The sequence below is a fragment of the Oncorhynchus tshawytscha genome, linkage group LG21 (assembly GCF_018296145.1).
Source record: "Oncorhynchus tshawytscha isolate Ot180627B linkage group LG21, Otsh_v2.0, whole genome shotgun sequence".
NCBI classification, from domain to species: domain Eukaryota; kingdom Metazoa; phylum Chordata; class Actinopteri; order Salmoniformes; family Salmonidae; genus Oncorhynchus; species Oncorhynchus tshawytscha.
Genome location: NC_056449.1, coordinates 18559296 through 18572568, shown reverse-complemented (window position 1 = coordinate 18572568; position 13273 = coordinate 18559296). Strand labels below are relative to the sequence as shown.

General features: G+C 39.4%; 1 protein-coding gene across 5 annotated transcripts in view; it reads left to right on the top strand.

Annotated features, from left to right (window-relative positions):
- The window catches only part of fstl5 (follistatin-like 5), a 212188-nt gene extending 200340 nt beyond the window's left edge, over nt 1–11848 (top strand). For 3 of the 5 annotated variants that reach the window (XM_024383134.2, XM_024383136.2, XM_024383137.2), the window contains one exon: nt 7232–11848. In XM_024383134.2, coding sequence (XP_024238902.1) covers nt 7232–7934 — 703 coding nt within the window. In that variant the 3' untranslated portion in view covers nt 7935–11848. The remainder of the gene's footprint in view (nt 1–7231) is intronic. The other 2 variants (XM_024383135.2, XM_024383138.2) reach the window with 2 other exon arrangements.
- The last annotated feature ends 1425 nt before the right edge of the window (nt 11849–13273 follow it).

Genomic DNA, 13273 nt, shown 5'->3' with positions numbered 1-13273 from the left:
CATGGAGCAGCCAGAGATGCCAGTCTACATGGAGCAGCCAGAGATGTCAGCCTGCATGGAGCAGCCTGAGCTGTCAGTCTGCATGGAGCAGCCAGAGCTGCCAGTCTGCATGGAGCAGCCTGAGCTGTCAGTCTGCATGGAGCAGCCTGAGCTGCCAGTTTGCATGGAGCAGCCAGAGCTGTCAGTCTGCATGGAGAAGCCAGAGCTGTCAATCTACTTGGAGCAGCCAGAGCTGTCAGTCTGCATGGAGAAGCCAGAGCAGCTAGATCCGCCAGTCAGCCATGATCTTCCAGATCTGCCAGTCAACCAGACTCTTCCAGATCTGCCAGTCAACCAGACTCTTCCAGATCTGCCAGTCAACCAGACTCTTCCAGATCTGCCAGTCAACCAGACTCTTCCAGATCTGCCAGTCAACCAGACTCTTCCAGATCCGCCAGCCAGCCAGGATCTGCCGGAGCCAACTACCTGCCTGAGCTTCATCTCAGTACTGGGCTTCCTCTCAGTACTGGGCTTCCTCTCAGTACTGGGCTTCCTCTCAGTACTGGGCTTCCCCTCAGTACTGGGCTTCCCCTCAGTCCCGGGCTTCCCCTCAGTCCCGGGCTTCCCCTCAGTCCCGGGCTTCCCCTCAGTCCCGGGCTTCCCCTCAGTCCCGGGCTTCCCCTCAGTCCCGGGCTTCCCCTCAGTCCCGGCTTCCCTCAGTCCCGAGCTTCCCCTCAGTCCAGCTCCCCTCAGTCCCCCCCTCAGTCCAGTGGGGTTCTGGGTGAGGACTACGAGGTCATGGTCGGCGGCGAGGGTGGACTATCCCAGGACGCAAGGGGGAGGAACTAAGACATTTATGGAGTGGGGTCCACGTCCCGAGCCGGAGCCGCCACCATGGACAGACGCCCACCCGGACCCTCCCTATGGTTTTGAGGTGCGTCCGGGAGTCCGCACCTTGGGGGGGGGGAGGGGTTCTGTCACGCCTTGGTCTTAGTATTTTGTGTTTTCTTTAATTATTTGTTCAGGCCAGGGTGTGACATGGGTTTATTGTGTTGTCCTATTGGGGTTTTTGTAGGCATTGGGATTGTGGCTGATTAGGGGTGTGTCTAGCATAGGCTTGGCTGCCTGAGGCGGTTCTCAATCAGAGTCAGGTGATTCTTGTTGTCTCTGATTGGGAACCATATTTAGGTAGCCTGGGTTTCACTGTGTATTTTGTGGGTGATTGTTCCTGTCTCTGTGTAGTGTTCACCAGATAGGCTGTAATTAGGTTTTCACGTTTCGTTTGTTGTTTTTGTATTTATTTAGTTATTTCATGTATTGCTATTTTTTCATTAAAGAACATGAGTAACCACCACGCTGCATTTTGGTCCGACTCTCCTTCAACAGACGAACGCCGTTACACACGATTCATTCAGCACTATCCATAATCATGGTAGCATGCACATGAATGTAGAAATGTTTAGAAACATATTATATTCTTATTTACAAAAAAAGTGACAAAACATGACACAATATATTATTTATCATTAGTTTCTATTGGGCACAAAATAATCTGAAACACAACCATAACAAACAGTAAATGCATCCAACAAGTTTGTAGAGTCACAAGCTTGATGTAGTCATTGCATGCTAGGAATATGGGACCGAATCCTAAACTTTTGACTACTTTCAGACATACAGCATAGTCCAATTTGGACTCATCAGACCAAAGAACAGATTCCCACCGGTCTAATGTCCATTGCTCTTGTTTCTTGGCCCATGCAAGTCTCTTCTTATTGGTGTCCTTCAGTCATGGTTTCTATGCAGCAATTCGACCATGAAGGCCTGATTCACACAGAATCCTCTGAACAGTTGATGTTGAGATGTCTGTTACTTGAACTCTCTGAAGCATTTATTTGAGCTGCAATTTCTGAGGCTGGTAACTCTAATGAACTTATCCTCTGCAGCAGACGTAACTCTGGGTCTTCATTTCCTGTGGCGGTCCTCATGAGAGCCAGTTTCATCATAGAGCTTGATGGTTTTTGCGACTGCACTTGAAGAAACATTCAAAGTTCTTGACATTTTCCGGATTGACTGACCTTCATGTCTTAAAGTAATGATGGACTTTCATTTCTCTTTGCTTATTTGAGCTGTTAATACCATAATATGGACTTGGTATTTGACCAAATAGGGCTATCTTCTATATACAACCTCTACCTTGTCACAACACAACTGATTGGCTACAACGCATTAAGAAGGAAAGAAATTCCACAAATTAACTTTTAACAAGGCACACCTGTTAATTGAAGTGCATTCCAGGTGGCTACCTCATGAAGCTGGTTGAGAGACTGCTAAGAGTGTGCAATGCTGTCATCAAGGCAAAGGGTGGATACTTTGAAGAATCTCAAATATAAAAATGGTTTGGTTACTACATGATTACATTTGTGTTATTTCATCGTTTTGATGTCTTCACTATTATTCTACAATGTAGAAAATAGTAAACATAAAGAAAGATCCTCAAATAGTAGGTGTGTTCAAACTTTTGACTGGTACTGTAAGTAAATTTGTCCCAATAATTTTGGTCCCCTAAAATGGGGGGACTGTGCAAAAGGTGCTGTAATTTCTAAATGGTTCACCAGCTGTTGATAAAAAATACCCTCAAATTAAAGCTGACTCAAATTAAAGCTAACTCAAATTAAAGCTAACTCAAATTAAAGCTGACAAATTAAAGTCTACACTTTAACCTCATAGACATTGTATCATTTCAAGCCAATACTGTGTCACTGTCCCAATACTTTTGGAGGTCACTGTATACAAACACTCACTCAAACACACTACACTGACACTCTCACACCAAACCCACACACATTCACATATACACACACACACATAACACATGTACACATTGCCCTATGTGCACTAGATTGAACAAGATTGAACTTCCCAATGGGTAGGCGGACTCTCACCCTTTAGGTCCAATGGAAAACAAACCCTGCCCACTTTGGACAGATTAAACTCAATCGAGCACACCTACTGATTATAGCTTTTCATGCTAAATAACTCCATTAGCCTCAGCCAAGATCGATCCATTGTGGGTGTGCCCAACAACTCCCCCAAACCAATATGCAGTCAGTGTATCTCATAGCACAAAACTGGAGTCCAGGGCACTAAACATCACAATATACAAAGGCTTTGAAGGCTTATAGATTTGCCAGGCAAAACCATCTGGGGGCATTGGGGAGTTGTGAATTGATGCCAAGGATATGGTGTTGTGCATAAGGCCTTTTTAAATACCCTATCCCTTGGAAACGTCTGATAACGCTGCTTACAAGAGCCCCTTGATTGTGATCTTAGGGCACATGGAGTCGCTAGTCAATGTTTTTGCCGACTCTATTATTGAGGTCTTGGACTTCAATTCCGTTCCAATCTTTTGTGCTGTTGTGTCTACTTCGCTTGGTGGTGAGCCGAACAGGGTTGAAAGTTTTGTTGGCTGTATTGTATGTCATGTTTTTACGTTTAGGTCTGTGAATGGACAATGGCCAGTAAGAGTCTGTCGGTAGACATTGCAGTGTTCATATGCATGATTAAATATACATGATTTAACATACATTATTAAATATACATTATTTAATATACATACATTTTCATATTGGAGGATGGTTAGAAATAAGGACATTATTAACCCATACATAACACATTAATACCGATACGTGACATATTCATAACCCAGACATGGCAAATTCATAACCCTTACATAATCAATTCATAAGCAGTGCATAATAATTTTTTACATGCTTATCAAATTTTGAAAAAGTCACATGCGCCAAATACAACAGGTGTAGAACTGAATGTGAAATGTTTAGTTACAAAGCCCTTAACCAACAATGCAGTTCAAGAAATAGAGTTAAGAAAATATTTACTAAATAAACTAAAGTTTAAAAAAATGTGATGTAACACAATAAAAGAACAATAACAAGGCTATATACAGGGGGTATCGGAGGTCATTTGTACATGTAGGTAGGGGTAAAGTGACTATGCAGAGATAATAAACAGCGAGTAGCAGCAGTGTAAAAACAAAGGGGGGGTGTTCATTGAAATAGTCTGTGTGGCACTTTTGATTAATTGTTCAGCAGTCTTATGGCTTGGGAGTAGAAGCTGTTAAGGAGCCTTTTGGACCTAGACTTGGCGCTCCGGTACCGCTTGCCGTGTGTTAGCAGAGAGAACAGTCTATGACTTGTTCTTTTTTGGGCCTTACTCTGACACTGCCTAGTATATACACTACTATTCAAATGTTTGGAGTCACTTAGAAATGTCTTTGTTTTTGAAAGAAAAGCATATTTCTGTCCATTAAAATAACCTGAAATTGATCAGAAATACATTAAATGACTATTGCAGCTGGAAACGGCTGATTTTTTGGGGAATATTTACAAAGCCTTACAGAGAGAGACCCATTATCAGCAACCATCACTCATGTGTTCCAATGGCACGTTTTGTTAGCTAATCCAAGTTTATCATTTTAAAAGGCTAATTGGTCATGAGAAAACACTTTTGCAATTATGTTAGCACAGCTGAAATCTGTGTGCTAATTAAAGAAGCAATAAAACTGGCCTTCTTTAGACTAGTTGAGTATCTGGAGCATCAGCATTTGTGGGTTTGATTACAGGCTCAAAATGACCAGAAACAAATCACTTTCTTCTGAAACTCATCAGTCTATTCTTGTTCTGAGAAATGAAGGCTTTTCCATGCGAGAAATTGCCAAGAAACTGAAGATCTCATACAACGCGGGGTACTACTCCCTACACAGAACAGCGCAAACTGGCCCTAACCAGAATAGAAAGAGGAGTGGTAGGCCCCAGTACACAACTGAGCAAGAGGACAAGTACATTAGAGTGTCTAGTTTGAGAAACAGACGCCTCACACGTCCTCAACTGGCAGCTTCATTCAATGTTACCCACAAAACACCAGTTTCAACGTCAACAGTGAAGAGGCGACTCCGGGATGCTGGCCTTCTAGGCAGAGTTGCAAAGCAAAAGCCATATCTCAGACTGGCCAATAAAAAGAAAAGATTTAGATGGGCAAAAGAACACAGACACTGGACAGAGTAACTCTGCCTCGAAGGCCAGCATCCCAGAGTCGCCTCCGGGATTCTTTAGGGGCTCACATTCATTAAAATAACTGACTAAACTTCACTCCATTCTGCTAGTAAGCAAACTCTGTGATATTCTTCTATAGCAGGTATACATCTTGCACTGGCTTACTTTTTGTCAATTTGATATTAATTGTACAGTAAGCCTAATGGAAATAGCAACAAGATTAGTAGTCATGTTTTTTGGTGTTCTCTCCCATTAGCGACAACAACTTTAATTTCCTCTGTTTATGAATGGAGTTCCAATTAACAAAAAAGCAAACTATTGCAAACTATTATAAAGTATGCCATCAAAAGTACAACAAAGTATACAGCTCATAACTCAACACACAAGTGTTAATTTTCACATAATTTCACAGTATTTGGAAAAATCTGCATAGTGTACCCATGGGAGGCATGCTGATAACAAAACAACAAAAACAACTGGCAATTTGTATTTTGCTCAATGTGTTGATATATGATATGGGTTTACAAGCAAAGCCAGCCCAAATGTCACTTTTACTGTTCATAAAGAAAGTAAACAAGTCCATTGTTCTTGATGACTTTCCCAACCAAACTTTAGGACTACTTATTTTTAGATCAAATTAAGCTGAAGGAAAAATTGTCATATTGACCTTCATATATCAAGCACTCTGTTTTATACCACTGTAGATGTGTTCAATTCACTGATCTGTCCTAATTAACACATTTGTGGAGAGTAAGGACATTTATCATGGGGACTAGGGATGTCCTACAATGTACACTATACTAATGATATGTTCTCATGGCACTTCATTCTATTCATAGTTGCTTGCACTGACACAGTACTCCTTTGTCCCTACCAGGAGTCCACCAGCAACTGTATTTTCCTTTCCTTTCTTCTCTTTCTCTCATTGATCAAATTATAGCGATTTTTTTTTATGTGTTACCTTTGAATTCACTTCGCTCCCTGTGGGTGTGATTTATTTTTTATTCGACAGTGCTCGTCGTGGGATAAAAAGCTCACTGGGAAGAATTCCTGAAGATTTTGTGTTGGAAGTTTGAGAAACTCCCAAAGTAGATTTTTAAAGGTTATTTATATATCAAAAGATCAAGTCCATGGCAATGGACCATGCAGTCCCTCCTATCTCATTATAACCCAATGCAGCACCTAGTTCACGTCAACCATTAGTCCATTTGATGACGAAGTCCCCAGCCCTAGCTTCCCAAATGGACTATACAATCTCTGGATCAATGCTTTACTTCACAGTGCTGATAATGTGCTCCATCACTCTCTAACTGTGAATTTCTGTCCACATGAACAGACAGCGGGGGCGTTTAAAATTGCATAAAAGAAGATGGATGATACCAAGATTGAAGTGCATGTCAGAATTAATCAGACAGCATTCAGATTTAATTGAGCCTTGTCAGCCCCGCACTTTCTCCCTCCAGACTTTACAGAGATAATTCTAATGTGTCATTATCACTATATAATTTTTAATGTATAATATGGTATTTTCAATGATTAATATGCACATTGAAATCTATTACTATGAAGCATAGGGCAGACAATTTCAACTCCGCATGCAGAGATTTCTCATCTGAGTCGATAAGAAAATGGCCACTGATGTGAAATGTCTAGACCGTATCCACCCCGCTCTTCTTCTCAAACCAATCTAAAGGCATTTTCTTTGAGGAACTGAGATATTGTAGCTAAGAGATTCTCACACCCCTCTGTCAAAACTATTTAGTCCATTCAGAGTATAATAATAGGAGAGGTGGTGGAAATGGCAGGAAATGACTGTTAAGATGTTCATGACAGCGTAAGCGGGGGAAATGTGCACCTATTCAATAGTCGTGAGGATAACAGACCTAGTACTTCTCTTTACAATCATAAATGTAATTCTACTCTCCACAGTTGTAAATGTACTGTAACTGTAGTCGTGGTGAAGTTTGCATGATTTCTAATCTAATGTGAAATCAGGAAGCATGTGCAAATGAATTCAAGCCTGTAGGTATTAATTAATTAATCAAATAAAAATAAATAAATAAAATAACTTTTATGCTTTTTTTGTGTCGACCCTCTAAAGTGCGTATATTTGTTTTATGTTTGCCACAAAAACACGTGAACAAGTATATTAACATTGAAAATGTCTTCTTTCTGTCTAGATTTGGAATCGTTCTCCACAGAAATGAACCGGCACTCCACAAGATCAACTTGGAGACCACGTCGTCAGTGAAGAATATCAGCCTGCGCGAGTACAACTGCATCCCCAAGTCTCTGGCTTACTCCCACCTTGGCGGCTACTACTTTGTCAACTGCAGGCCTGATTCCACAGGCGCCACCCAACCCCAGCTCATCGTGGACAGTGTGACAGACTCTGTGATTGGACCCAACGGGGACGTCACCGGCACCCCGTATGTGTCCCCGGACAGTCACTACCTGGTCACGGTGGACGACCACGATGGCCTGATGAGGATCCAGCAGATCACGGTGCGCGGGGAGATTGGCAAACCCTTCGACATCCACACCAACCTCCACCTGTCTGACGTGGCCTTCCAGCCGTCGTTCACCGAGGTTCACCAGTACAACATCTTTGGTACTTCGGGACGCCAAACGGACTCTCTGTACGTCGAGCTGAGCACAGGCAATGTGAAGATGATCAAGAGCCTGAAGGAGGCCACCAAGACTTCCGATTGGCCTTGGAGCAGTAGGAACCGCGTGATGACTGGCAGTGGGCTTTTCGGACAGTACCTCATGACCCCGTCCAGAGAGTCTATCTTCATCCTGGATGGTCGTCTCAACAAGCTCAACTGCGAGATCACTGATGTCATCAAAGGCAATGTAGTGGCGTGGGTTGGCGAGTCGTAGGCCGGTCTGTGTTCAGACGCATCCTATGTTATTATTAAGGTAAAGTTGCACTGAATTTTGTTGCAGATATATAATTTATTGGGTGTGACGAAAAAAGTAAGACATTTTCAAAGCCAGAATTGACTGTTCAAAACCGTTTGGATGCTGGGAACTTCATTCCAAAAAATAGGGAGCGATTTGTTGGTGTTGTTTGCTAGCCGAGTTGAAATCTTGGCTTTCAACTGGGTGGTTCCACATGTAGTCAACATCAAGTTGCTCTCCAAGATCTTCTAGAGGATCTCTGTTAAAATTAGACAAATTATCTGCATATTAGACTTTTTTTGATTGCAAGTCTCACATACTTCAATTGGCTAGATGTTTTTCAATAATCACTGGTGTTTCTCTAAAACGAGACAGAAAATATTTCTAGATTGTCCTCCTTTGTTTCATTTACCCCCTTTCCCTCTTTTTTTTCCTGTGCCTTGAAGGAAAACACTCCAAAAGAGGAATTAACCTAATTGTTCCCGTTGCGGCTGCAGATTACATCTTTTTGTCTTTGACCCTTCTTCATGGTGAGAGATGCTCCAAAAATCCATGTTTTTCAAATTTTCTTCATCTCGGACTGACATGGAGCCCATTCTGGGCTAATTAAAACAAGCTCTTGCTGAGATCCAGTCTCATCTGAAGTGGAGACAGAGAGATTGAGTTGTCCATTATGATGTAGTGCTGCTTGGTCACCGTTGATCTCAAAGAGTCATCAACAGAGCAAATGGTCTATTTTGTCCAACAACCCAAGTCTCAACGACAATGTTAATAAATTGATCCATCTTGATATTTGTGGGATAAATTAATTAAAGTTTCCCACTTTGTGTCACAATGTCAGTGTGTGTATGTCAATTTGAAGAATACCCTGGCCCAAAAGGTGTCATACTATATATGATATATATACTTGCATATTGTCAGTCAATTTTGGCAATGTGTAACAATTATTTAATAATGAAAGAAATATACATTTGTTTAGTTGGAAGTGGGCTTTTGTGGTTGTAGAGCATAGAGGGCCTTGAGCTGTATGAGTCTAATGAGTATACAATATATAGAGAGAGACAGTAAAGAGAGAATAGAGACAGTAGAGAGAGACCTGGGTTTATAAGCTTAAAATGCGAGTCACATTTCTTTTAAAATCTTACAAGGCAGAGCACAGTTGGATGAATCAGTTGTACCTATGTAACCTGACAAGTACATGGCCCGTTGTGCTTAGGACACAAAATTGTTTCCTCGAAGTACACCTTCTATGCATTTTCACCATAGCACTCTAACACAAACACAATGAAGAATATGTTAATCCAGTATTTTTTGATTCAAATGTTCGACACTTGGTTGTCTTATGGACATTCCTGTTTTATGTTCCAATTAATGAGACATTTAATACATTTTGATGTTTTGTTTTATTTGGTCAATTCAATTTCAGTTCATTTAAATATTTTTTTCTTATCACATTTTGTTTGGTGTTGTCCCTTGATACCCATAGGACTGTACTGATTACCTCTGACTTTTCTTATTGTGTTCTTTATATAGAAGCAGAGTTGAATGAGTTCCTTAACATGGTATGTTTCACAACTTTGAGGGCTTTGTTCGTTATTTCGAGTGTATACGCACCCTCCTTTTTAAAAATGAAAAGAGCACCATGGTCATCTCGCTATAGATGAGGTAAAGGAGACAATGGAACGCAGACTGTTCCATTGACCAGATTGGCGCACATTCAATAGATCTGATTGAACAAAGTGGATATTCGTCAGAACCGTCATGATTTGTGTATTGTAAACAGGCCCACAATGTGCTTACTTATGTCCGATTTTCAGGTTTAGAAGAAGAGACTTCTAAATAATAACTCCCGTTCGTTGATGGTAGTCAACGTTGTTTTTTAGCTGTAAATGCAGTTGATTGGTGACGATGACATTAACATGTGTAGGGGTTGACATCCATACAAGCATTATAATCCGATTTTTACTTCAACATAGTGTGAAATACACATTTAAACAATAGCCTAAATGTAGACTAATTTTGCTGGGGGGCAATGAGGCGACTCGGGATCTTTCCCCCATTGCCCTTTCCCCCACTCATTTCCAACGCAATTCCATTGTTTTGTTTGATTTCCCTTGACCCCTTTACCGCATCTATCCTTGACCAAGTACATTTTGATGTCACCCACTGAAACGTCATCATTTCCATTATAGCCATGTACTGTTTGTTGATTCATGTGGTCGTTATTTATGTAGAGAATACACGCTTGACATTTTACCTGAAAATAAAGTATATACCTTTGAAAATACCATATAAAATGCCAGAATCTCCTCTTCTGTGGAAAATGTGTTTCAAACATGGTTTCAGACCAAATATCAATGCCCTTGAAAAACCAAGTTCAACACAGTTCAGCCTCTTCAGTTCTGCTGCTCACATTTACACATTCAGCAAATATGAACATACAGTATCCTTCTCAAATATCTATTTGAAAGAGCTTTGGAAAAGTAATTTAATTTGAATGACCCTTATATTGATTCAGCAGTTTTTGTCACTCTTATGAAACTAATTCCACACCCAATCTTGTCTGCTTGAGATTAAGGGAGACCCACACAATGTGTGTGCTCATTCATAACTTCTTGATGGGCACTTCACATAACCATGATCTTATAAGAAAAATGCAATCATCATTAGATATTGCAACAGCTGAGTACATAGAGTTCTTAAAGGGGTGCTGAACTTCCTGATTTGGCCTCGTTTTTTGGCTTAGTCATTAAGATATGCAGAGGCCATGGCTGAAGCCAAACAAGAGTTGTCCTGGAGGGGTGGTTTATTGTGGGTGTCTTGTGTGTGTTTGACCGTGGTAAGCGTTTGTACATTCACTCTGCCAAAACAATGCACAGTTATAGTCACTCACCCTTCTTTCAGCTACTAAGACAAAATTGTTTTGACATTGGATATCCTAGCTCTGGGGATAGTTAGGGAATTTCAATAAATTACACTATGTAAATGTGACAATATATTCATGTTGCACAACTTTTAGTTGTCTCATTAAATGATTTTAATATTTGCATATGAATTTCTACAATGTATAGTTGGTTGAGGTTTTTAAGTCATTGAAACGTGGAGCTATTGACATTTTTTTATATTCTCCCATGTACATTATGTAATTTACTGATGGTCCCTAACTTTCCCCATAAGGATATCAAATGTCAAACCAAATTGACCATGGACATTAAGATAGGGTGGAGTGTAGCTGCTCTCCAAATTGAATATTACTTGGGTGTTGTCAGCGGTTGTCACGTGGGCAGGATTAAAATAAACCCAACCCAAGGAAAATGGTTAAGATATCCTTCATTTCGTGACATAACATCCTATCATCTCGCAAATGTCTGTTTTGGACGAGACTGTCTTTATGACCCAAATTATCCTATTTACACTTTGTAGAACATTTTGACACAAGAATAATGTTTATTGCTCATATTGATGCCACATAGGCCATTTTCAAAACAAGTTGTTTTTTAGAGGCAGTCGCTCTTTAATAATAAAAAAATGATGATTAAAAGTAGGCAAGACTTGTAATTGCATATGAAGCAAGTAACTATCAGAGAATGAGCACCGGACTGAACTGCAGTCAAATAGAGAAAGGGAATTTATTAGAAACAGAAGAACATTATCATAATGGAGAGTGACAGCTGTAAATAGAGCCATTGTTTTTCCCCCCTCTCTTGCCCAGGAGTCCTGTACTACTAGCATTATGCCAGTCACTAACATTTATTTGAGATATTACGTTAGATATTACATTAAGAAGTACATAGTGTGCCATCTAGCCCTACCCAATAGACAGCTAGCTTGCTCAGGGACATCCACGTTCATCATATACAGTGCCTTCAGAAAGTGTTCATACCCCTCTACTTATTCCACATTTTGTGGTGTTACAGCCTGAATTCAAATTGGATTTTAAAAAAATAATCACCCATCTACACACAATACCCCATCATGAACAAGTGAAAACATGTTTGTTTATAGACATTTTTTCAAATTGATTGAAAATTAAATAAGTATATTCACACACCTGTCAATACATGTTGGAATCACATTTGGCAGAGATTACAGCTGTGAGTCGTTCTGGATAAGTCTCTAAGAGCTTTGCATACCTGTATTGTACAGTATTTGCACATTATTCTTTATAAATGCTTCAAGCTCTGTCAAGTTGGTTGTTGATCATTGCTAGACAGCCATTTTCAAGTCATGTCCCATATTTTCAATACGATTTTTGTCAAAACTGCAACAAGGCCACTTAGGAACATGCAATGTCGTCTTGGTTAGCAACTCCAGTGTATATTTGGCCTTGTGTTTTAGGTTACTGTCCCGGTGTTGGAAAACAAGGTTTTCCTCTAAGATTTGGCCTGTGTTTCTTTATACGTATAAAAAACAACTTCCTAGTCCTTGCCGATGACAAGCATACCCATACCCATACAGGATGCATGTTTTGGAATATTTTTATTCAAGTTTCAATGTCATATGCACAAGTACAGTGACAGGACTTTCTAAACCTAACAATGCAGTAATCAATAAGAATGAAACAGTAAAAATGAAAAGGTAGAACAACAACACACAAGAAATAAAAATATAAATAAGAAGAACACGAGAAAGTAAGTAAGCATACTATATACAGGGTCAATTAGTACCATATTTACAATGTGCATGTCACGTTCTGACGTTAGTTCCTTTGTTTTGTCTTTGTTTTAGTATGGTCAGGGCGTGAGTTGGGGTGGGCAACAGTCTATGTTCTTATTCTTAAGTGTTCTGAGTTATAATAAATATCATGAACACTTACAACGCTGCACATTGGTCCTTACCTTCTTCCACCAACAACAGCCGTTACAGTGCAGGAATACTTGAGTCAGAGGTAAATACAGTGCATTCAGAAAGTATTCAGCCACCTTCACTTTTTCACACATTTTGTTACGTTACTGCCTTATTCTGAAATCGATTAAATTGTGTTTTACATATATATATATATTTTTTTTACAAATGTATAAAATATATAGTTTGTTTTTTTACAAATGTATAAAAAAAATTTAAAAAGAAAAATATAATGTATATTTTTTTTACAAATTTTTTTTATTTTACAAATGTATGTATAAAAAAACATTTGTAAAAATAAAATAAAAATTATACATAAAAAAAATATTTCTTTTTACAAATGTATTAAAAAATATATATATATTTATATATATATATAATTAAAAAAACATTTTTTTTACAAATGTATAAATATATATACATTTGTACAAAAAATATATATATATATATATTTTTTTTAAATTGTATATATT